This window comes from Dipteris shenzhenensis, chromosome 31, assembly GCF_047967505.1.
Source record: "Dipteris shenzhenensis isolate YYH24624 ecotype China chromosome 31, Dip_SZ_1.0, whole genome shotgun sequence".
In the NCBI taxonomy this organism is placed as follows: domain Eukaryota; kingdom Viridiplantae; phylum Streptophyta; class Polypodiopsida; order Gleicheniales; family Dipteridaceae; genus Dipteris; species Dipteris shenzhenensis.
This window is the reverse complement of record NC_141626.1, coordinates 33,810,119-33,833,102: the sequence shown is the minus strand read 5'-3', so window position 1 is coordinate 33,833,102 and position 22,984 is coordinate 33,810,119. Positions and strand designations below refer to the sequence as shown.

Below are 22,984 nucleotides of genomic sequence, written 5' to 3'. Positions count from 1 at the left end.
ACAAGATAATACTGCAAGAGAGTATAATAAATAGGAAAAGATTGTGGACATGAGAACTTTGGAGTTGTAAGTGAAGAAGCTTTGGCAGACCCCTTGTCAACCCTGATATTGGAAGGATACTCTTGGAGGTTAGAGATCCACACCCATTACATGTGGCAAATTTTATGGCCAAAAACAATATCATTCCTTTTGACAATGTGGTCCCCTTTCTTGTAATGGTTGATCCAGATCAATGCTCTAAGAAGGTCAACTTTGATATTTCAAAGGTCAACTCCTATGAATCTTTTGTGGTACTAGTCAAATCTCAATAGGTTTCAACCTAGCCTCATTTTCCTATTCGGTTCGAGGATTCTCTAAGGGATGGTTAGAGCATAGAAAGAGGTATGCAGTATCTTGATGTGGAATAGAAGTGCTAGGATTAGAGGGGATGCCATCCTCCGTAGGGACATTTGGTGGAGAAGAGCAACAATAAAAGACTGGAGGACCTTGGCGAAGGTTGACATGTCTAGCACTATAGATCTCTAGAGGAAGGGGATCAACTCTTGGGGGAAGATCTAGAATGGTAGTGCAACAAATTGGAAGTTAGTTGACTCACTATGCGTGTAACTTTGCCTCTTTGCGAGGGAGTTTGATTTACTAGAGGAAGTTCTAATGTGTAGCATTCTAGGTTGGTTGCTGAAAAATTAGGTCATCTTTGAAAATTGGAAGGAAACTCAGTGGTTGGTTGGAGAAAGGGTGGGATCGATAAAGGCCATGACTAGATTTTTCCTTAACAATAAATGGAATTTGGGAAGGGGTCCCACTTAATGGAATAATAGGATCTTGTGGATCTAGAAGTATTGCCAAGTGGGGAAGGCGAGGTACAGGCTTTGGAAGGCACTTTAGAGGGCACCTTGTCAAGTGGTTTGAGGTTAATCGCTCGTGTCTTATGTGTGGTTTTGTGGGCTAAAAGCTTGAGACACCTTCTCTTGGGTTGCCCAATGCTGTGAAGGGTGCCTAGAGCATGTTGTGACAAAGTTACATTTAATGTCCACATTTCCTATAGCTCCAATGGTGTGTGGGATCTCAAGATTCCTAGAGTGTGCTGTGACAAAATTGGGTCTAATGGCGACCCTTTCCTATAGCTTCAAATGGAGATCTATCTTATTGAAGAATCATCATGTCTTCCCTTTTACATGTGCCCCTATATAGGGCCCCACTTTCCTTGGCCATCTAGCGGACTAGAAATAAACTAATTTTTTAAAATGGAGTTAATGTGAGTAGTAGGGTTCAATTAATGGAGTTAATGTGACTAGTAGGGAAACATATGTGGTGGTTGGGCTGAAAGCTTTGTTAATTGATATGAGTGTTGCCTTAAATACTAATAAACCTATGAGTAGCTCTTCACTACAAGATGTAAGTCATGCTCTAGTAGTGTAAGCATCATCCAAATCTACACCTTGCTGGTTCCAACATAGGCCACGGGTTGTTTTCCAATTGAACTTGGCCCAATTTCATAATCTAGTCATTTTGGAGGTTGAGCGACCTACGAGTATAAGCCAACCATTTATACCCATGACAAAAGATTCATGACCGTCATTTGAATACATTTGTATCTATGAATTTTTATGACTCCTAAGCCTCCGTATCTTGTTATTCTACCTCAACTGTGATAAGTAAAGACTCTAAAGTCTCACATATCAATAGTAAAAAGATTTTCCCCTTAAGAAGCCATTGTTTGATTGAGAATAAATCCTAAACCAGAAACCCTAAACCCTAAACCATAAAAACAACCAAAATTTAATGAATTTTTTTGATTTGTGCAACAGATTGGAAGCAACAGGTTGGGGGATATATCCAACCTATTTGGGGGAATATATCCAACCTGTTCTACAAGTCAAGAAATTGGGATATATCCAGCCTGTTGCACAAATCAAGAAATCAAGCAACAGGTTGGGGGATATATCCAACCTGTTCCACAAATCAAGAAATTTCCCCCAACCTATTGCTAAAGCAATAGGTTGGGGGATATATCCAACCTGTTGCACAAATCAAGAACATTCCTTGATTTTTGCAACAGGTTGGGTGCACCATTAACCTGTTTCACTTGCAACAGGTTGGGGGATATATCAAACCTATTGCACAAATTAAAATAAATCATTAAATTTTGGTTGTCTTTTAGGGTTAGGGTTTAGTATCTAGGGTTAAGGATTTAGGGCTTAGGATTTAAGATTTAGTGTAGGGTTTTGGGTTTATGATTACGGTTTTAGGGCTAAGGGTTTAGGATTTAAGATCTAAGGTTTAGGGTTAAGGATTTAGGATTTCGCATTTAGGGTTTAGGGTTTATGATTATTGTTTTAAGGTTTAGGATTTAGAGTTTAGTATATAAGGTCATAAGCTTAGAGTCTCAAATCTAGGGTTTAGGATCTGGAAATTAGGTTTAAGAATTTAAGCTATAGGGGTTAGGGTCTAAGGTTTAGGGTTTAGGGATTAGAATTGTTATATAAGTTTAAGAGCTTAGATTGTATAACCTAAGATTTAGGAAACTTTAGGATTTAAGATTTAGGGTGTAAGATTTAAGGTATATACTATATAAAATATGCATTCCAAAGTGTTTAGTTTAGATATATATAGACTATATATTATATGCTTTCCAAAGTGTTTTGTTTATATTTAATACTAGGTATGATCCTTTGTAAAGGCTTTACTTTAAGTAATTATAAGTCTACCTAGTCAAAGTATCCTACTGATTAGGGACAAGCACATAGGCTAAAAGCACACCGATTCATATTTTCTTACATTCATGCTACATGGTGTATCAGAAGAAATGAAGAAGTATGTGATAAGAAATATTCAGAAGAAATATGTATTCCATATCATGGATTCATACCATGGATATCTGGTGGTTGCTAAAGTAGAAAAATGATATGGATTCAATGATATTGTAGTTTTGTGCAAAGCCTTAAACAAAGTTTAAGGCTTTTGCAAAGTATTACTTACTATAACAAAGATAAGCAAGTATGCTAAACCTCTTTCAAATTCTATGGTTCTAAATACCTACCTTACAAATGCATTATCTAATTCTTCATTCTTTGACTAACAAGTATTATACACATGGAAGAAAAGCATACATGCTAAAAGCACGTGTGTAAAATTTAATATTTCCTTATTTTTTAAATTAATTCAATTCTTTGATTGACTACTTTTTAAAATTTAAAGGTTATTACTATATAATATACATAATTTTAAATGTTATTAATGTATAATAATAATAATAATATATATATATTTAAATTTATACAATAATTACATCATAGTTATATTAGTTTTTAAGTTAATAATGTATATTTTTATTAAAAATAAAATTCAATATCTAGTTAATAGCAGGAAAAATTTAATATCTAGTTAATAGCAGGAAGAATAGCTGACTTTGGTAGACAAAAAATCCCCATATGCAATAATTCAAGGAATAAGTAAAAATACCATAAACAAATACATAGATGTGCTCAATGTTACCAATTTAAATAAAACTATAAGCAATTTCAATAAGGCACTTTTTTCATGCGTTCAATGTTAATAATCTACCATTTTCGGATTGCATGCTTACTGAAAAATTCTTGCACTCATGAATGTGCAGATAGTAAATAGGTGGTGCCCATTGAGCCACCATTGATGACCTCTGACCCTTCTCACGGTTTTGCATCCCAAAAGACCCCAGGCCACAATCTTGATGTTTATAAACATCCTCATTCAGCCCAAGATCTGAAGGTGTGATGACATCTGCATTCAGATAATTAATGCCATCAAACAGGCAAAACATCACAAAAAATGTGGACATTTAAAATATTGCAGGAAAATAAAGTAAGCCTCAAGCAGGCCTATGAGAAGTCTACAAGAGTGATGGCCTATCAAGTAGAAAAGAAGGGAACGTTTTTAGAAACAAAACAAAACCATAAACATCATGGTGCTTTGAGGTATGCGGACAATTAGGTGTGAATTGTATGCATGCTTAGGTGGTTGATTAAGACCCACCTACATTTCATGAAGAGGATTTATACCAAAGCCGATATGGGGCTGACATCGAGAAGAGATACATGCTGGCAAATAATAGATTCTTGGAAAGATGCAGGTTTGAGCCCATTGATGGGCAACACTTTTGTGAAGCTTACAGGATTGTCCTTGATGAGGGAAGAAAAGGAAACTTGCCACAGATTGCGTGGATGGAAAAGTTTCAACAGGTCAATTGTCTTGTATGCATATTTAACGATGACTCGAAGTACATTCGAATTCTACTCCATTTAGGTTGAAAAAAAGCTCTTCTCTTTCTGAGATCCTGATAAAGGCAAGGCAATTATGGGTGAGCTGTGGAAAGCCACAAATAGTGAAGGGCAGGAGACCCACATCTGAGTACATGGCAAAGAGGACTCAGTTCTATAGATGCTTGAAAGGTGTTGTAAGCAATACACAAGGCATACCAAGTAATAAGGTTGAGGCAAAGGATCTGAACACTGCCGTTGCAAGATACATGGATGTTACTTGCATTGTCTTCCGCGAGGACTCAGTGTTTCAGAGCATCGTGGATGTTTGCCAAGCATATGAAATAGGAAAGATATCCTTTGAGGCACCAGAGCACACTGCAACTCAAAGGAAAGAAATAATGAAACCGATGTCTATTGTTTGGTGGAGAGCATTAAGGTTTGTTCTAGATGCAATAACAGAAGAAGTATGCAAGAAGATCCTAAGCGGTGACTGCTTCTTTGGAAAGAAGAGCAAGCATAGCAACTTCGATGAAGTGGTCACTCGAATGATTCAAAGTGAGGTTGCTCTCTCGGCACTATTGCTTTTATTGAAATCTGATGATGAGTTAGCTTTCAATTGATGTGGATAAGAAGAAAGCACTTAGCCTAGGTGAACTCCTTGATAAGACATGGGCTAGAAAGTGGTTGGCTTCAATGGATGCAGAAGCCACACCAACAAAGGATCTAAGAGCTAAAATGCCAAAGGTTGTTGAGACAGAATATATGGACATCAAGAAAAAGGCCTTGCAGTCCACTGCCCTCAAACTCACCTAGTTTGAGGCTTGTGCAAAGGCTCATTATGCAAATTGGGCTTGATTCCATGAGCCTTTGCACGGGCCTTGCTTAGGACCTCGAGTCATGTTCCGATGAGAGACGTAGGCTTAAGTATGGTAAGCAAACAAAGTGCATGCATGTGTAAAAGGAACGTGTATCATCATGATTGAGGTAATGAAGGCTTTCACCTTCATTGGGGGTTGTAGGGTTTAGGAGGAGTTTAAGGGTTAGAAGGAGGTTCCAAGGCTAGAAGGAGGTTCCAGAGTTCAGAAGGAGGTTCCAGGGTTAGAAGGAGTTCCAGGGTTCAGAAGGAGGTTTCAGGGTTTAGAAGGAGTCCAGGGTTAGATGGTGGCAATCTAATCAAAATTCCTTTGACTCTCGAGCTTCATTACTTTCACAAGTTTTGAACTTCTATGTAAAACGAATATTTAATAAAAAGTTAACTACTTTTTTGATTTCTTTACTCTCATTATTGTGTATAAAGATTATTTATGAGGTCCATTTTATACTTAATGGTGCATTTTAAACTTTATGTCAAAAGGGTGTTTTTTAATACCAAGTGAGGTGTATATGTACACCACTTACACATAAAAGGATTTATGTACACTACCTTTCTAAGGGATTTATGTACACCACCTTTCTAAAAGAAATGGTCATAAAGGTGTGTGCACACCACTTATACATAAGGGTGTTTATTTACACCACCTTTTTAAGAGAATTGGTCATCTATTGATGTTCTTAGGTGATAGTAGCTCAATTCATAAGAAGTTATGAAGATTTTTATGTAGACCACCTTTGTAAGAGATTCGGTCATGCATTGATGTTCTTAGCACTTAATCACCAAATCTTTTGTTTTGAGTTGTCAAATCTAGTTCAAAAAACAACATTACTAGTATATTCAAAAATTTTGGACTGTTTTTTAGTCCATTTCTCAAATTGGACTTTACACAAGTCCAAAAATTTTGAATAGTGTATTACACTAGGAAGAAGTCTCCAGAGGTCTTGGTTGGGGTATAGAAAGTATCATTAAAGAGGACTTGGAGGTACAAGATCTTTAGGTGTATGGACGAGATTTAGAGGACACCTTTGATGTGTTTCTAAGCTCTCTTCCCAAGGGAGCAAATACATTGTCTCATGCAATGGGTTAGAGGAGGATAGCATTTGGTCATTTACAAGGGATGTCAAAGAATGAGCTTCAACTCTCCACATGTGAGCCCCCATAAGTGGACAAGGGGAAGTAAAATTGCAAACTACCTAGGGTTGGTGCACAGTACCTACCACATGAGAAGAGGAAAAGATTTCCATACATGGCCAACAAGCTAGCTACTATAGTGCTTGGTGCATCGCTTTGGTACTATGATTAATATACTTTTGAAGCATGATATAGACATAATTTTGGCTACTATTATCTACTTGGTTGCATATTTCTCTAGAGTTATGCGTGTTAATTAGATCATGTGTATAATGTCTGAGGGTAGCGTGATATGTTTGTATAATCATTCAACTGCATGGGTTTGGCTCCAAGTTCAAACAAGCAAGCCCTATTATCTATTGACATATACAAGCTACAATCGTGATGTAATGCCTATTGTAATCATATTTCCTATACTAATTGTTCACACATGGAGTCTACTCATGTGCATAGTGTTGCATTGTCAACTAAGGGTAGCATGATCTACAGGTACAATCATTTAACTGCATGGATTTGTCTACATCAAGAAAGTCTTATTAGCTCTTGACATGTACAAGCTATAGTCATGATGCAATGCCTACTCTAATCATATTTCCTACACTAGTTGCTTCCACATAGAGTCTATCCCAAAGTAATAGATGTTATGAGATAACAACTCTTTTAGTCAATCGCCTAAGCGAAGGTTAGAGCACTGGAGCATACAATACTAATAAGAGTACATCAGGAGCATATGTTGTTAAGAAAGGAGTACACTAGAGACCCGTTTTGCTTCAACTTGTATTCCACATGAAATCCTCCCATCTGTGTTCTTCTCAAAGAACTTCCCAAGCACAAACCTCCCAACCGCTATTAAGAATACCAAGATAATGTGACCTCTCTATGTCATGTTTCAAGTAATGAGGGCACTTCTGTTGGTAGACTCATGGGAAAGAGGGCTCCTTAAGTTCTTTCTAAATAACCTTTCATTAGAAAAGGCAAAGTCACCCAATTTGTGGACTACTTAGTGCAAATAGGTTTGTATGTATTATGAAACAATTTATACATTGTTAGTTGCGTGGCTCTCCTTAAAGTATTTTTCCAGCAAGATGAACCATGTTTAGGAGACTTTAAATAATTTTCAAGCAACAAAGAGCCTTAAGGAATAATTACAATCTATGGAGGGCAATTTCAAGAATAAGAGGCATCCCTAAAAATGATTGATTTTCTATTTCTTTTATTAGATCTACTAAACTGAGACCTATGGTGAAGTTTATGTACAATTGTAGTTATAATAGAGGACAAATAAAGAGCATAGATAATAAGGCAAAGGTCACCATATTTACCCTTGTATAAAGCGTTAATGAGCACTTCAAGCTTTAAACTCTCAATAATGTTTTCAAAGCCTTTATAATTGATGTTTTGCAACTGGATTGAGATGTGCTCTAGATCTTAGGAATAGTCTAAATTGCATTTATTCATAAGTATTCTCGAGAGAGAGAGAGAGAGAGAGAGAGAGAGAGAGAGAGAGAGAGAGAGAGAGAGAGAGAGAGAGAGAGGTAGGTAGGTAGGTTTATAAATCATAAATGTTGACATGATCTCTTGGACTTGGAAACCACACTAGCTGTATAATCAAAATCTCACTCGCCAGAATTTGGACAAAATGAAATGAGCTAGAAGAAATTAGAAAGAATCAAACTACACTATAAAATAATAACTCAAGATGGCACGACCATTCATGTTTTGCAACTTACATGCATGTATCTAAGTAAAGAACAACTAGTAGAGCTCTAGTAGAGGCATCTTCGCCATCTCTAAGATTAAGCTAGCATTAATACCATATGCAAGGGAGAGGATGAAGGATCTCCATCAGTTAATTAAAAAAATGTGACTACTAGGTTGCTCCTTGCCATTATTAAATATCCTCTCACTTTAAAAAGACAGTCATCAATGTGAATACACTCAAGAACGTCGACCTACTAAAAGGACAAGAAGATGATTAATCCTTGAAAATCCTACTTTGCTAACACCCTACACTCAATCTCCTTAGCCATAACACAAAATCCATCATGGAGATTGAGGAATTCAAAACATTTCAAAAAAGAAAGAAACCCCGCTAATCTTCCAAATGCTTACCCTCTACTTCATCAAAGGTACATCCACTACCAACATAAACCCACTACCAATGCCAACTCTAGAAAATATTACATCGAGAATAAACAATTTCATGTGAACCACCCTCAAAATATAGCAATGTAGAATGTCTCTTGAGTTGAAGCTTGCTGCTCTCACAACGTCTTCCAAAATAAAGCCTGCAATTAAGTACATGACTCATAATTGTAGTCATAGGATGATTCTAGGAGCTTCATACGGTACCAATACAAAATCATCTGGTGTTTGAAATTCCCCCAGCCAAGCAAGATGCTTTTCGCTGCTGCCATCTATCATCATGTTTTCTGGAAGAGCACCTACTCAAAAGAACAAGCCCACCCTTACTTCCAATACCAACCAACTACTCAAGAAAATTTTGAAAATCTGGTGTAATCATTTTTTGACCCATGCTTCATGTTCCTTCTTATGAAGACCCAAGGCCATGGCTTCCAAGATAGCTTCAAAACTAAATTTTGTGTTGGCAATTTTCGTTTGGAAAGTATCTTTTTAAAAAAGTCATTAGATATTATAAAGGTTAGAGAAAGCTAGAAAAAAAAAACGGTTCTGCAGGAGGTCATATAGGAATGATTTGCATTAGTATTTACTCACGGTAATATGTAATATTCCTGCCATCTATTGTGGAGTAGGGAGGGGCAATAACATCTAGCACTGCACAAGAAGTCACGCCTGTGAAGGCATGAATGTTTCCTCCACTTGCAGGGTACACAATAGATACTTCACAAGGTGCTGACATTACTTGATCCAGGACCAAATTTGCCAGTCTAGCTGCAAAGTAGATATATGTAGTAAGCACATATCTCACCTCTAAACTGCAGAAAAGTGAATAAGGCATTAAAAAAAGTGAAGCTAACATCGTAGCATGCCAGTCTCAAGCCTTTCCATTAAAGGTTGAACCCAATCATACGCCTTCACATGCATAGAACCATAAAGGACTTTGCTCAAAACAGTCATTCTTGGATGATCATGAAGAGGTATAACTGCTGACTTTGGTAGACAAAAAATCCCCATCTGCAATAATTCAAGGAACAAGTAAAAATACCATAAACAAATACACAGATGTGCTTAATGTTACCAAGATTCAATAAAACTGTAAGCAATTTCAATAAGGCACTTTTTTCATGTGTTCAATGTTAATAATCTGCGATTTTCGGATTGCATGCTTACTGAAAAATTCTTGCACTCATGAATGTGCAGATAATAAATAGGTGGTGCCCATTGAGCCACCATTGCTGACTTCTGACCCTTCTCACGGTTTTGCATCCCAAAAGACCCCATGCCACGATCTTGATGTTTATAAACATCCTCATTCAGCCCAAAAACATCCTCATTCAGCCCAAGATCTGAAGGTGTGATGACATCTGCATTCACATAATTGATGCCATGAAACAGGCAAAACATCATAAAAAATGTATGAGAAGTCTACAAGAGTGCTGGCCTATCAAGTAGAAAAGAAGGGAACGTTTTCAGAAACAAAACAAAACCAGCAACATCATGGTGCTTTGAGGTATGCGGACAATTAGGTGTGAATTGTATGCATGCATAGGTGATTGATTAAGACCCACCTGCATTTCCCTCTTTTATTCGTATTGTGGTTGTTGGAAGATCTTTGCCCCTAACCGAATGTAACGTAGCCTCTCCTTCCCAAGCTACAGGTTTTGACCAGCCTAAGGTCTGTAAAGTGACTGAGAGGTCTCTCTTGTGAAAAAAATTCTTCATACAAAAGGTGGAACCTAGGGATACAGGGAGAAGACCCCTATACTATGCCTTTTCGTAAAAATGTAGAAGATGCTTGCACTAGGGCAATCCTTGCAAAAATGCTCTCGCCATGGACGAGGTAAAAGGTGAGAGAGGATGAAAGAGAAGAAGAGAGAGGGGGAGCTCCTTCGAAGAAAAGGTGAAAGAGCGGGGCTGAAAGCAAGGGGGAGGGAAAGAGCGTAAATTGCTGACAGGGGAAGCCAACAGACGAGCAACTTGACGTAGTGAAACCTCACCCAGGTTTAATGACGATACATTCAACAATTACAAAAGCCAGCACTAGTGGGAGATGAATGGAGTCCTGAACTTCTTATCCAACAATAACCATCTCAGAGAAACGCATATCCAGCCTGTAGCGTGATTGGTCGAAATCACTGCTGCTAGCAACCCATTACCATTATAAAAGCCAGCAACAAAGGAAGTGACCGTGATAACTACGTTACTTGAAGGAACTGACCGCGATAACTGAGAATTGCAAAAAGGTCTCTCATACTTGCACCTCAACAATGCCTTTTCAACCGGCCATCAAGCATGTTATTCCTGAAAGCCTCCGGCAACCAGCAACCAGATGATAGAGTTCACTCAACAGCGTCCATTAACATAAGAAAAGACCAAAACGAAGTTGCTTTCCTTCCCACAGTCATCATTTGGACAAAAAGAGTCAGCGAGAGAAAGGAGCATCAAATTACCGATAAGAGACCTGACTCTTTGCAAGCCCTCAGAGGAATACCCGTCCGACGTGAAGGTTTCCTTACACGCATCGTAAAGTTCCTGCAGTGCATGCGCCATCATAGACCACACTCCTCTGAATCTGCTTTCATTCGGTTATTTGGAGCGAGATTCCAAATTTGAAGCGCAAATGTGTCGCACACGAGGTTCCGAATTCAGGATCACGTTAGCAGATGGACGCTATATAACGAGGGGCGATCGCGTCGACGAGAAAATTTGAGGGTAGAAATGGTGGTCCACGATTACGGCGGCAATACAAATTTCAAATCATATGACTTCTGTGCTCAATCCAAGACTCTGCAATCGCAACTCCGGAAGTTCGGGCGTCAGGGATACGCCAGATGTAGCTATCGTACGAGGGCGTCAACGGCACGATCGAGAAGCAAGAAAAGGAGAGCTGAAATCACGTCGAGGATGTCGTGGGCACAGCGAAAGAACTACAGAGGTAAGCGATGAAAGACGTCAATGCTTGATGAGAAGAGGTTGCTCAACGCGCGTTTGCTGATGGAGTAATTTCCTTGCTTGGCGATGATGCCGATGACGAGCAAGAAGATCACGAGCAGCAAAGCGTGTGGTTTCTTCATCGCGCATGCCATCTCCATCGCTGCGCCTGCCGATTTGGTCTGTATTTCTGTGTGCGCAAGCTGATTTCCTGTTGCTGTTGCTGCGTGACTTGGAATAATTCGATATTGCTAGTGTCGAATTTAATGGCCTCCATTATCAGGCTGCTTTCGTCCATCATGCGGCTGAAGAAAACGACGACAGCTTGACTTTCGCATCATGCAGCTGAAGAAAACGACGACAGCTTGACTTGCGAAAATCGTTCGAATTTCGGCGGATAGATTGGACACAGAGATTGCGTGGGACAACGAGGATTTATAAACCTACCTACCTAGAGATCATGTAAACCTTTATGATTTATAAACCTATGTCTCTCTCCTCTCTCTGTCTCTGTCTCTGTCTCTCTCTCTCAAGAATACTTATGAATAAATGCAATTTAGACTATTCCTAAGATCTAGAGCACATCTCAATCCAGTTGCAAAACATCAATTATAAAGGCAAAACATTATAGCTTGAAGTGCTCATTAATGCTTTATACAAGGGTAAATATGGTGACCTTTGCCTTATTATTTATGTTCTTTATATGTCATCTATTTTAACTACAATTGTTCATAAACTTCACCATAGGTCTCATTTAGTAGATCTAATAAAAGAAATAGAAAATCAATCATTTTTAGGGATGCCTCTTAATCTTGAAATTGCCCTCCATAGGTTGTAATTATTCCTTAAGGCTGTTTGTTGCTTGAAAATTATTTAAACTCTCCTAAACATGGTTCATCTTGCTGGAAAAATACTTTAAGGAAAGGAGTTGTTATCTCATAACATCTATTATTTTGGGATAGAGTCCATGTGGAAGCAATTAGTGTAGGAAATATGATTAGAGTAGGCATTGCATCATGACTATAGCTTGTACATGTCAAGAGCTAATAAGACTTTCTTGATGTAGACAAATCCATGCAGTTGAATGATTGTACCTGTAGATCATGCTACCCTTAGTTGACAATGCAACACTATGCACATGAGTAGACTCCATGTGTGAACAATTAGTATAGGAAATATGTTTACAATAGGCATTACATCACGATTGTAGCTCGGGGGGGTCACTCATCATATGTAACCCTATCACGTGAGTTCAACAGAAGGATATTTTTTATTTCTAAAATTTACAAAATTAAATATACATAAGGGACTATTTAAAATAGTTTTGGAAAAAATTTACAGATTTGTATAGAAAAGGGGTACATTTTATTAATGAAAAATTTTACAGATAAGGGATTTTAAATATAGGCCTTGAACGCACGTGATATAGAGGGTTTATACATAGTGACCCCCCTGAGGATTGTAGCTTGTATATGTCAAGAGATAATAGGGCTTGCTTGTTTGACCTTGGAGCCAAACCCATGCAGTTGAATGATTATACAAACATATCACGCTACCCGTAGACACTATATACATGATCTAATTAACACGCATAACTCTAGAGAAATATGCAACCAAGTAGATAATAGTAGCCAAAATCATGTCTATATCATGCTTCAAAAGTATATTAATCAAAGTACCAAAGCGATCCACCAAGCACTATACTAGCTAGCTTGTTGGCCATGTATGGAAATCTTTTCCTCTGCTCATGTGGTAGGTACTGTGGACCAACCCTAGGTATTTTGCAATTTTACTTCCCCTTGTCCACTTATGGGGGCTCACATGTGGAGAGTTGAAGCTCATTCTTTGACATCCCTTGTAAATGACCAAATGCTAGCCTCTTCTGACCCATTGCATGAGACTATCACCTAAGAACATCAATAGATGACCAATTCTCTTAAAAAGGTGGGGTAAATAAACACCCTGATGTATAAGTGGTGTGCACACACCTTTATGACCATTTCTTTTAGAAAGGTGGTGTACATAAACCCCTTAGAAAGGTAGTGTACATAAATCCTTTTATGTGTAAGTGGTGTACATATACACCTCACTTGGTATTAAAAAACACCCTTAACTATAAAAATACATTGACATAAAGTTTAAAATGCACCATAAAGTATAAAATGGACCTCATAAGCAATCTTTATACACAATAATGAGAGTATTTAGAAATCAAAAAAGTAGTTAACTTTTTATTAAATATTCGCTTTACATAGAAGTTCAAAACTTGTGATTACAAAGCCGTCAGCCATCATGTTCCTCAATACCAATGTCCTCAATGCCAGGCCCTTGACTACCAGGGTCCTGACTAATAGGCTAAGTACTCTAAGATAGTACTAATGTCCTCAATGCGCCCTTGACTACCAAGGTCCTGACTAATAGGCTGCTCTAAGACTGGAGTCTTAGTAGCAAGGTCCTTAGTAGTTTGCTCTTCAGTTCCAAGCACCTGACTAGTAGGCTGCTCTGGAGTCTGTAAGGTCATGGTTAAAGAACCATCTATGCCTCCTGATAACTCCTCCTAGTGATGCTTTGCCTCGTCCATACCTTCTTTGGGTAAGGCTTCCTTGCTTGATCCACTTGCATGTCCTTCACCCAAGATCAAGGGTGTCTTCCTCACTTTTAATTTCAAGGGAAGTGCTTCCACCTCTTTAGCCTTACCTTTTCCTACGATGTGTTGTACTACTACTTCTTGCTGCCACGGGCCTTCTCGTATGATGAGTGGAACCTCCCTGACTCTAGTTGACAATTGATCACCCTTATTCTTTGTGCAGATTTCTTCTTGGCATAAGTCATTGGATTCAGAGCTTTCATCCTCATCATCACCCTCAGACTCACTACCCTCGTCTTCGACATTTTCCTCACTACCCTCTTCTTTGAAATTTTCCTCTTCACAAAAGGTCGTGCAACTATAATATGTGTCAAAGAACTCAGTCTGATGGGGGGTATCAATGACATTTACATTTCTACGTTGGCATAGCAATTTCTCACTAGCAAAACCCATTCAATACAATACTACTTCCCACCCATCATTCAGTGAATTCTTTGTCATCTCTAGTATCACATCAGGATGCATCGGCTTTCTGTAATCCAGCATTGCTACGTCAAGCTTAACCTTATTGTCCTCAAAGTAATGAAGCTCAAGAGTCCTTAAAGGAATTTTGATTAGATTGCCACCACCCCTGCATAAGAAGCACATCAAGAAAGACTGCAAGACTTGAATGATGGCAGTGCCTTCCAAGACAATCATATGATTGTGTAGGACTATACCATGGTATACTTTTGAAAGTAAATACCCAAATGTAGATGTCAAACTCACATACAAGGCATCCCTTGACTAACATTGATCTTTTCGTATCAGCCATAGGACCTTCTATGATAAACTGCACAAGTTTAACTATCTGTGACACTACAAGGTCTTGCAATTCATCTATGAAAAATACACATGGCTTCTCCCAAGCATGACCGCTCATTGTTATGAAATGCTCTGTATCAATGCCATTGATGTGTGCAAATTTTGTATCATTCTCTGATAGCAAGATATCATTGGAGAAGTTGAATGGAGAACCATCATGTAAACCACCAATTGCTCTACCTTGGGTAGTGCACTGCAAGGCCTTTTTCTTGATGTCCATATATTCTGTCTCAACAACCTTTGGCATTTTAGCTCTTAGATCCTTTGTTGGTGTGGCTTCTGCACAAACCACTTTCTAGCCCATGTCTTATCAAGTAGTTGACCTAGGCTAAGTGCTTTCTTCTTATCCACATCAATTGACTTGCCAACTAGCTCATCATCAGATTTCAATAAAAACACTAGTGTTGAGAGAGCAGCCTCACTTTGAATCATTCGGGTGACCACTTCATCCAAGTTGCTATGCTTGCTCTTCTTTCCAAAGAAGTAATCACCGCTTAGGATCTTCTTGGTTAGTGCATCTAGAACAAACCTTAATGCTCTCCACCAAACAATAGACATCGGTTTCATTATTTCTTTCCTCTGAGTTGCAATGTGCTTTGGTGCCTCAAAGGATATCTTTCCTATTTCATATGCTTGGCAAATATACACGATGCTCTGAAACACTGAGTCCTCGTGGAAGACAATGCAAGTAACATCCCTGTATCTTGCAACGGCGGTGTTCAGATCCTTTGCCTCAACCTTTTTACTTGGTACACCTTGCGTATTGCTTACAACACCTTTCAAGCATCTATAGAACCGAGTTCTCTTTGCCATGTACTCAAATGTAGGTCTCCTGCCCTTCACTATTTGTGGCTTTCCACAGCCCACCCATAACTTCCTTGCCTTTATCAGGATCTTAGAAAGAGAAGAGCTTTTTTTCAACCTAAATGGAGTAGAATTCAGCCTTTCTGATTCTAGAATGTACTTCGAGTCATCGTTAAATATGCATACATGACAAATGACCCATTCAAACTTTTCCATCCACTCAATATGTGGCAAGTTTCCTTTTCTTTCCTCATCAAGGGCGATCCTGCAAGCTTCACAAAAGTGTTGCCCATCAATGGGCTCAAACCTACATCTTTCCAAGAATCTATTCTTTGCTAGCATGTATCTCTTCTCGATGTCAGCCCCATATCGGCTTTGGTATAAAGCCTCTTCACGAACAAAGTCACTCCTTCTAAAGTTCTCAAAAGCATCAAGAAAGTCCACACGCTTTTGAAATGTGACATCAGGCAATGTAGGATCATCTTCTTGAAGTCTCTTAAACGCCATAGGATGAAGAGTGATATTAGTGGCAACTGGAGTTCTTATTTTCCTCGTATCTTCATACAATTTGCGTGTAAATGTCTTATTTATCTTTCTTTGATTTGTGAACAAGGAAGCTCAATCAATAAGCATTGTGGCCACGGTGAATTGTGAAAATCCCCAAATGTACCTCTCATCCTCTGGAGGATGTAAGTCTGCCACACTTATAGAAAAGTCTGCGAGACATGTATCTTCTTCTTGCGGATCCTCCTGATCATCACATTCCAATTTTTCACCTGCTTTTAAATAACCTACACTTGAACGATCTACACATGGAGTAGGAGTTATTTTGGCTCTCTTTCTGGGAATAGTTGTGGAACTTGAATCTGCTCCATGATCACTCCTTCTTGTTCCTGTAGTCACAGTAGTCAATGGTGTAGGTAGAGTTGGAGATACTGTAGTTACTTCCACAAATATTGTAGTTACTCTTGTCAGAGATACTGTAGTTATCACCACAGATATTGGCGGTACAACTTGAGGGCTACATGTTATAGATGGCATACGTACTGCTGCTGAAGGTAAAACACCACCACTTGGAAATGCATCCCACATTTTCTTCAATGCTTCCAAGGCACTAAGTAATTCTTGGAATCCCTCAATTGAATCTGGTAAGGGCTTCAAGAAGTGCTTGTGCGTAACTTGTAACTTGTAGACCACATCGTCATTCTTCCTTTTGCACAAAACTTCTATCAAATTGTTTTCTTTAATCTTGATGGTTGAGACCATGCCACCATTTCTTATTGCCTCTGGAGAATATTTCACACTTGACACATTCTCAGCAGTGATCACCAAAAAATACTTTGATGTACACTCCATAAAATACCAAGCATATTCAAAATATTTGAACGACACCTTGGAGCCAAACTCGAAGCCATAGTTTTCTGCAAAGTAATCAAAAATAAAAAATGAGAATTATCATGATTTTCAAACTCAAAATATTAAAAAAATTGCTATTAAAAATTAACAATTAATTGAAATTTCAAAAGTTTAAATATATTTTTAAAAATATATTTTATTGAAATTTCTAAAGTTCAAATATATTTTTTAAAAAATATTTTTATATTTCTAAATACTATTTTTTAATCTTTTTTTTTAAACATAAATAATTTAATTCAAAATATTTTATAAACATAGATAAAAAAATTTAATTAAAAATTTTTATTTGATATTTTTTTAATTTTTATTTTATTTATTTAAATTGATTTATATATACATATATATAATTAAAAATTTAATTTAATTTTTTTAAAAATTTAAAAATTTTATTTATTTATTATTTATTTAAATATAATATAATACAATATAATATATTTTATTTTTTCTATTTATTTAAGATTTTATTTATTTATTTTTTTGGTTATTTTTTTAAATTAAATTAAATTTATTTTATTTTTAAAATGTATTTAATTTATCTTAATTTATTTTATTTTAATTAATTTAATTAAATTATTTTATTTTTTTATCTCTAAAAAAAAAAAGTCCAAAGGCCCCCCGAGTAAGGCCCTAAGGCCCTTAAATTTCTTTATTTTTCATCCTTTTTTTTTTGAAAAATGGAGGCCCAAAGGGCCCTTTTAAGGGAGGGTTAATCCCCTCCCCTAAGGCCCCAAGGGCCCCTGTTGTGCGTGCAACAGGAGGCCCTTGGGGCCTTAGGTGAGGGGATTAACCCCCCTAACCTGTTGCACGCAAGGGCCCATGTTGCACGCGCAACAAGAGGCCCTTGGGGCCTTAGGGGAGGGGATTAACCCCCCCCTTAAGTTGTTGCGTGCACAACAGGTTAGGGGGGCGGTAATCCCCCCTCCTCCCTCCTCTTCTCCCCGCCTTCCCTCTCCCGCCTCCGCCCCCCTCCTTGCCTTCGCCTCCTAGCTCACGCCTCTGTCCTCTCCTCCGCCTCCCCGCCTTCACCTCTCCCACCTCCGTCCCCTCCTCCCGCCTCTTGCCTCCCACCTCTGTCCTCTCCTCCGCCTCCCTGCCTTCACCTCCCTTCCTCCGTCCCCGCCTCCTCGCTCCCCAGAAAAAAAAAAGCCCCTCTGCCTCTTCGCTCCTCGCCCTCCCCGCTCCAAAAAAAAAAAGACAAAAAAAAAGGATCGAAGGGGAGGGAGGTAGAGGATTTGCAATCGAAGGGGGCAAGCAAGAGAAGAAGAGGGGAGGGGAAAGCAGGAGGAGAGGGGAAGGGAGGGGAGGGAGGAAGGGAGGAGAGGGGAAGGGAGGGAGAGGGGAGGGGAGGGGAGGGAAAGGGGGAAGCGGGAGGAGGGAGGGGATGGGGGAGGGAAAAGCGGGACGAGAGGGGAAGGGAGAGGAGCGGGAGGAGAGGGGATGGGAAGCGGGAGGGGAGGGAGGAGAGGGGAAGGGAGGGAGGGAGGGAGTACCTGGGTGGGGAGGTGGTGGAGAAGCTCGAGGAAAGTTGTGAGAGAGAATGAGAAGTAGAGTTTTATAGAAAATTGGTAGCTTTTAGGTCAAGTGAGCTTTTTTTACTCTTTTAGGTTTTTTTAGTTCTTTTAGATTCACTATAAGTAGAACGTTCTTCATTCTATTAGATTCACTATACATTTTTCATTCTCTCTTTCATTCAAAGTTCATTCTTTCACACTCCATGCTTCTCTCCTCTCATCAACCTATTGCAGGATTCTCAAAATTTTCAAAATGTTGCAAGAGGTGAGTTCATTTCCAACCTATTGCGTATGCAAGAACATCTAAGAATCAAGTTTTTGTAAATTTGAATTTTTCTTATGTACGCAACAACTTCAAAAACCATCTTGTGCATTAAATCTTTTTTCCCACAAATTTTCCTCTTTACCTCAAACTCTCACAACCTATTGTCACAAATTTCTCTCAAACTCAAACTCTCCCAGTCTATTAGCCACACAATAATTTTTTTTTAAAAAAAAAGAAGAAAACAATCTATTACAAAGTTCTTTTTCAACATGAAAACCACTCAAACCTCCTTACCTATTGCATACGCAACAACTTCAAAACAAAATTTAACCATAAATCTCTCCAAAAGCTCTTCTCATGACACTATTAATGTATGCAACAACTTTAAAAAACCATCTTTTGCATTAAATCTTTTTTCCCACAAATTTTTCTCTTTACCTCAAACTCTCACAACCTATTCTCACAAATTTCTCTCAAACTCAAACTCTCCCAGCCTATTGGCCATGCAATAATTTAAAAAAAATAAAAAAATTAGAAAACAATCTATTACAAATTTCTCTCTCAACCTCAAAACCACTCAAACCTCCCTACCTAATAGAATTCATTTGCTACATTTATCGCATCGATGTGTAGTCTAGCTATACACTACCATTGCCATAGAGGAGATCCAACTCCACCAAGCCAAGTTAGCCATTGCCACATTACCCAATTAGTTCCCACCGGCGTCAGTCCCATCGGATCTATCATCGGTATTCACTTTTACACATCTGACACCAGTTCAGTCCTCTTGGCATTTGGCACTTCATCACTCAGTGTGACACTTGGCAGAGTGATCTTCCTCCTCCGATTTACGATTGTTGCACCTTTGCACGCACACATGCCACCCATGTACGACTTCACATTTGTTGACTATTTTTGGCATTGGTTTCCACACACATACATCAGCCTTGTATAGCCTCTTGGCTACTCCCGATACTCAGCTGTCATCATTTGATTCCAAGCTTGATTCTTGGTACATTGTAGTTCTTCCACCATGACTTGGTTCTGACAGTTTAGCATAAGCCCCCCCAGTGGCAGCTCCTTTACAATGCTCTCATGGGTAGACACTCTCGCCGGTACACGGGTAAGCCTCTTGCATAGAGCACCAAACCGCCTCCATCATGGAGTTATCCACATCACACAGTTGATGATACACCAGTCATGACTCGGGATGAGATCCGTGAGTGGAAAGAGAACCTACTTCGACCATTCATTGCCACAGGGTATGTACCAATCTATGATGTAGACTCTAGCCTCATTGGCCTTGACAAAGTAGATGCAGTTGTAGATGCCTTAGATGTTAGCATGGATCAGCCTACAGTTTCTGATCATACACATTCCTCGGTAAGCCCTTAGCATGAGGCATACTTCTTGGTAAGCCCTCAGCATGAGGCACATTCGATAGTAAGCCCTCAGCACGAGGCATATTTGACAGTAAGTCCTTAGTACGAGGCAGTCCCATCTACATCAGCACATGCTGATTCTAGTGATGTATAGCCATCACATTCATGCATGGATCTGACTCCAACTACTGTCACATCATATGCAGATACTGAGCAGGAGTTCACCTATGATCATGTAGTTATTCAGCAGGTAAGTCCTCAGCATGAGGCACTCACATCTTCTGCTGAATGCATAGATATATGCCCCAACACATTCAGCTCTTTAGGTGATCCCATTCAAGCATCCATCACTGATGCTTTCACCTCTGACATAGAGCATACCTTGGGCTCAGCTCCCTTCAGTAGTTCAGAGATTCAACAGATCAGTCTTCAAGACATTTCAGCATCGGCTCACTCATGCCGCATTGGATCCTTGGATCCAGTTATGACCACCACTTTTGATCAGCAGATTATTCCTCAGTATGAGGATACTTATGCATCAGTACGGTCCTGCTCTAGTGCAGTAGACATCATCAGGTTCAGCCATAGTGCAACCTAGGGAGACTCATTGTTTCAGCATGCACTTATGGCTGTCGTATACAGTCCATACTTGATGCAAATCAGTGGTTGTGGATCCAGGATTATAGATCAGTCCCTACATCAGCATTCGGCACCTCATTCGCCTTAGGGACATCTTACGCACTTTTAGTTGTATTTCAGTCTTCTAGGCCTTTACACTGTCAGCTCCTTCTTGATGAGCCTATGATAGATGCTACATCCCATGCCGATGGATGTTTAGCCATGCACATAGCAGACGACCTTCAGCTCATGACAATTGAGCATACAGGTTGGACAGGTTCCTATATCTTATCATTTGTGCGGGCCTCTTATTTAGCAGAGCAGTGTATCATACCTACACCTTCGGCCCCAGATTTTCAGCCCCTGGATCACTCTGTCCACATCGACTATGCAGTCTTCTTCGACCCTGCATCATTCGACAGAGATTATACTTCTATTGCAACATACCTCACACATTGCTGTCAGTTCTTTTGGGTTGATGACAACCTCATATGTCACAACCTACCGGATTGTTTCTCCATAGCTACATCGACTAGCCTCACATCCGGATGCCTCTTCTTCAGAGCAGCTGCACACTCCACAATGACTCATGACATGTTCATCTTTGACATGTTCAGTACGCAACCATACATGCAGGCATTCATGCAGTCATCTTTTGATCAACCAGTCTTTGATCCAGGTGGACTTGACTTTCTCCATATTTCCTTCGTCTTCCTTTTGGCCTATCTTTAGGGTTTTATTCCAAAAGGTGAAGGATGACCCACAACTTAAGAGGGGGAAATCCACGGTATGTACAGGATCGTAAGTTGTACTCATTGTACATGCTTCCACTATGTAGTCATTGTGCTCACATATGCACATACTACTCTGATTTCTTTTCAGTTTTGGATGCTAGCATACGCACCAAACGAAATCCACAAAAAGGTCTTGTACATGCACCCTCTACTTACCCAGTGCAATTTAAGAGGGGGTGTTAAAGATAGTGTAAATTGCACTATCCACATAGGGCATAGGGGCAAACCCTAACCCTAACCCTAAGGGGTTCACATGTATATCTTCATGTTCATTGTCAATACACTTAGTGTACAGGTAGCTATATCGTGTGCACTCCTCTCGCTCTCTCCCTCTCTCTCATTTCCGTTATCAATACTAATGTACAGAACTATCAAATGCCAGGAGGCTGAGATGGTGTCAGATGTGTGAATGTGTATACTGATGATAGATCCAAAGGGATTGATGCCAGTGGAAACTATCGAGTAATATGTCAATGTCTTACTTGGTTTGGTGTAGTTTAATCTCCTCTAAGGATGTGCTAGTGTATAGCGAAACTATGCATTGAAGCAAAAAATGCAACAAAAGATTTTCACTTGATTTATTTTAATGTGCTAGGTGGCTGCAATGGATTCATAAGTGGTTCAATGGAGAGGATTGCATGTTGCCGACTTGTGGATAATTCAGAGTGTAGATTTGGGGTGCCACCACATAGAACATGATCTGCCAATCATTTGTTTCTTTTAGATTAACCTGAAAATTCCATCTGGATCAAAAGTTATGGGCATTTGAAATTTGCAACACACTTTTTCCAAGGAAGGGTCCAAATTTATGATGTGGCAATATGTGATGACATGGCAATGCATGTTCATGTGCTAATTACCAACAGGTTCCTATGTGGCACTCATAACACAGAGGGAGAGAGAGAGAGGTAAATCTTGATGATCCACATGGAATACAACTTGATTACCTAGAAGGTAACGCCATAACTTCTGCAGTGCATAGACCGCCATTCCCAAGCCTTCTCTTTTAGTGACTATATAGTTTCTTACTGCCAGTGACAAAGTTTGGCTTCCAAAATAGAGTGGTTAGAACCATCTACACTTGTGTGTTTGCATTAGGGCTTCTCCAATCACAGTGTAGGATGTGTCCAACACATGCAACTCTGAAAATCTAGCCACGTGGGACAAAAATTGGCGCTATGACCAACATTTCTTTAGTAGTTAAAATTCTTTCTCTTGGGCCTCCTTCCAAAAACAAACTATTCATTGTTCTTTGCTAATTTCATCAATGTTTAGCAAACATAGGAAAGATACCACAAAATCTATTGTGCCACTTGATCTGTCTGATGAACCGCATAACCTCCTTTGCCTTGTGTGGCAGCTTGTGCTTCCTAGATGGCCACCACATTCCTCAGGTCTATCGCCATCCCATCTTCAAAAATTATGTG

At 39.2% G+C, this 22,984-nt stretch overlaps 1 protein-coding gene across 1 annotated transcript; it reads right to left on the bottom strand.

Moving 5' to 3' along the window:
- Positions 1 to 8,971: 8,971 nt before the first annotated feature.
- Positions 8,972 to 10,935, bottom strand: LOC147881368 (plant cysteine oxidase 3-like). Its single transcript, XM_087402379.1, has 4 exons — positions 10,836 to 10,935; positions 9,556 to 9,749; positions 9,243 to 9,399; positions 8,972 to 9,156 (listed from the first exon to the last, which is right to left on the bottom strand). Exons 1-4 carry the CDS (start codon positions 10,933 to 10,935, stop codon positions 8,972 to 8,974), a joined length of 636 nt encoding a protein of 211 aa, XP_087258505.1.
- Positions 10,936 to 22,984: the final 12,049 nt, after the last annotated feature.

What these genes read in the sequence shown, in the direction of transcription:
- LOC147881368 (XM_087402379.1), bottom strand. Translation starts at nt 10,935, where the DNA reads ATGGCGCATGCACTGCAGGAACTTTACGATGCGTGTAAGGAAACCTTC. An exon ending in AAGAGTCAGGTCTCTTATCG is followed by an intron (nt 9,750 to 10,835) that starts GTAATTTGATGC and finishes ATGTGAATGCAG; the next exon opens with ATGTCATCACACCTTCAGAT. An exon ending in ATGAGTGCAAGAATTTTTCA is followed by an intron (nt 9,400 to 9,555) that starts GTAAGCATGCAA and finishes GAATTATTGCAG; the next exon opens with ATGGGGATTTTTTGTCTACC.